Raw genomic sequence first — 3048 nt, forward strand, 5'->3', positions numbered from 1 at the left:
CTGCATCTGAATTACAGAAATGAAGATCATCCGTCTGTCCGGGATGATCTTCACTAACACCGACAGCCGGTGTTTCACGCTGTGTGAACCCTGCCTAAAGTTGGCTAAATCCACCGGTGGTGGGGGTGTATTGACAACTTTAGTAAAAGGTGTATAGGCACCTTTAGCCCATATTGCAGAAGGAAAATCTGCATATTCTAAAACTATGCCATTGCACCTGTTGATTTCATTGATTATTTTATTATTGGTATTAATGTAGTTATTTTATCACAAGTTTTTGAAAAAAAAACCTCACCAGGAAAAAAAATAAAACAAAACAAATAGTACCCTTTAAATTAAATAAAATGTAAAAGAATGTTTCAGTAACATAAACATATTCTGTTCCTTTCTCTGATAGGTATGATACTTGTTAAACTGGTTCCATTTCCATAAATAAATGGCGCTTCAAGAGAAGACCCTGACATTCAAGAATTCCTTCTTCCTAATTCTCTTTGCACAATTGAGCATTGCAGCAATTTTATTTTCAATATTTTACACGAATCGCTCAACGTTAATCAATCAATTTTCACGTAAAAGTGTCTATCAAGAACCAGCTAATATTAGTAAGATCATCCTTGTGTGGACTTGGCCATTTCATATTAAATTTCCACTTAATGAATGTCCACCATACACTGATATTTCTGGATGCACCTACACAGCTAACAGGTCATTGTATTCTTCTGCAGATGCAATTGTTATTCATCATAGAGATGTATGTAATTCCCAAAAACAGTTACCTCAGATGCCAAGACCACCAAATCAGTATTGGGTCTGGTTTAACTTGGAACCTCCATCACATAGTCCAAACTTACATTTTATGGATAATCTCATCAACATGACAATGTCTTACAGAGCTGACTCAGATATTTTCTCGCCTTATGGATGGCTAGAGACAAGTCAACAAGAAGAGAACTTTACAATTCCCGTAAAGACCAAGCTGGTAGCCTGGGCAATCAGTAACTTGAGACAACACTCTAAAAGGGCCCAGTATTATAAAAAACTCAAGAAATATCTACCAATAGAAGTTTATGGAAGGCAACATTTAACTTTGCAAAGAAATAAACATGAAAAAACATTGTCACAGTACAAGTTTTATCTCGCCTTTGAAAACTCAAATCATGAAGACTATATTACAGAGAAACTCTGGATGAATGCATTGACATTTGGGTGTGTACCAATCGTAATGGGTCCTACTCGGCAGAACTATGAACGTTTCATTCCCAAAGACTCTTTCATACATGTTGATGACTTCTCCTCAGCAAAAGAACTTGCTAAATATATCCGAAAGTTGGACAAGGATGAAAAAGCTTACCAACAATATTTTACATGGAGGTCCAGGCTTCATCCATTTGCACGTACCAATTGGCAGACTCATTACTGTCGCGTATGTAAGGCACTGAAAGAAGCTCCTACACAAAAAACTATTTCAAGACTTGGAGCGTGGTATACATAACTATTGAATTTAGTTTTCTTATTTTCTTTTTCTATTGTTATTGATTATACTATACTAAAGGTGAGCCACATGATTGTTTGGCCAACCGTTATCTCTCCTTGCACATAAACATTCGGCACGGACAAAAGTTCTCTATGGGGACAGGTAATGCACAGCCAGACAGCTCTGTTGGTGGAGTCAAATTCTATCACTTCCAACAACTATCTTGAGATCATCTCAGGATAACTCCCCCCTGACGTGTTATGCATGTTCCTCAAGTTGTTATGATTACGACGATATGTAACTTGTGTAACTTTTATTTTATTTGATGGCTTTTAAAAAATTAAAACCTTTTTTAAAAAATAAATGTTCCTTAAAATTGCTCTATTACCATGCTTATAGCGTTTTTATCCTTTGGTCTATGGGGCTGTGTGAGGTGCCATGATTTTTACTTTCTATTGGTACCTTGATTGCGCATATGCGACTTTTTGATCACTTTTTATTACAATTTTTCTGGATGTGATACGACCAATAATGCACAATTTTGCACTTTGGCATTTTTTTGCGCTTACGGCATTTACCGTGAGAGATCAGGAATGAAATAAATTAATAGTTCGGGCGATTTTGCACACAACGATGCCAAACATGTTTATTTGTTTATTTTTATTTATTTATAAAATGGGGAAAAGGGGGCTGATTCAAACTTTTATTAGTTTATTATTTATTATTAATAAAAAAAAAAAATTAATACACACACTAGAAGTCCCCCTGGGGGACTTCTAATATAACTACTCTGATCTCTCATTGAGATCTATACAGTATAGATATACTGCATAGATCAATGAGATAGCCATTCTATTGTCAAAAACATTACGGTGCACACCCCGTCCGGGACCAGACGCGGGGAACACTCCTCCGCGACCACTAGACACCAGGGAAGGGGAAAAGAAGACTTTTAAATGCAGCTGTCAACTTTGACAGCTGCATTTAAAAGGCTAATTAGCGGGCACACCTAATTGCCGCGGTCCCGGACTGCAAATAGCACCCGGGACCGAGGCGGATCAGAGTGGGGTCGCCGCGCGACCCCTCTCTGAACGCCCCTAACCGCATGAGGACATACAGTTACGCCCTCATGCGGGAGGAGGTTAAAAGATATTAGTTGGTCCCAGTCAACTGTGGGTAAAGTTTTTGGTAAATATAATAAAATGAGAAGGTTACAAAAGGAAACCATACAGGAAGACATAGGAAAACAAAGTAAACTAGGTAGTCAAAGAAACAAGTTGTACATTCAAGCACTCCACCACATTGTGCTGCTCCGGTTTGTGGTGCCTGGCGCTTCCTGGTCTGTGATGCGACTTGAGACGAGATGTTTCCAGCCCGCTCAGCCGTTCAGCTTAATCATAATTAAGGGAGTAAATGCCCCAGAAACACGTTGACATTCCTGTGAGATGTTGTGGGTCACTAAATAAAGCTACAAATTCTGATTCACTTGCAAATGCTGGTCCCTTGTGTCGCTTTGTTATATGTTGCAACAAATTTATTTGAGGTACATTTACAGCACATCCCATCAGAAACTC

At 38.3% G+C, this 3048-nt stretch overlaps 1 protein-coding gene across 1 annotated transcript; it reads left to right on the forward strand.

Moving 5' to 3' along the window:
• Positions 1 to 436: 436 nt before the first annotated feature.
• Positions 437 to 1492, forward strand: LOC138789568 (3-galactosyl-N-acetylglucosaminide 4-alpha-L-fucosyltransferase FUT3-like). The gene has a single exon (XM_069968284.1). The coding sequence runs from the start codon at positions 437 to 439 to the stop codon at positions 1490 to 1492; it is 1056 nt and encodes a 351-aa protein (XP_069824385.1).
• Positions 1493 to 3048: the final 1556 nt, after the last annotated feature.

The sequence above is a fragment of the Dendropsophus ebraccatus genome, chromosome 4 (assembly GCF_027789765.1).
Source record: "Dendropsophus ebraccatus isolate aDenEbr1 chromosome 4, aDenEbr1.pat, whole genome shotgun sequence".
NCBI classification, from domain to species: Eukaryota; Metazoa; Chordata; class Amphibia; order Anura; family Hylidae; genus Dendropsophus; species Dendropsophus ebraccatus.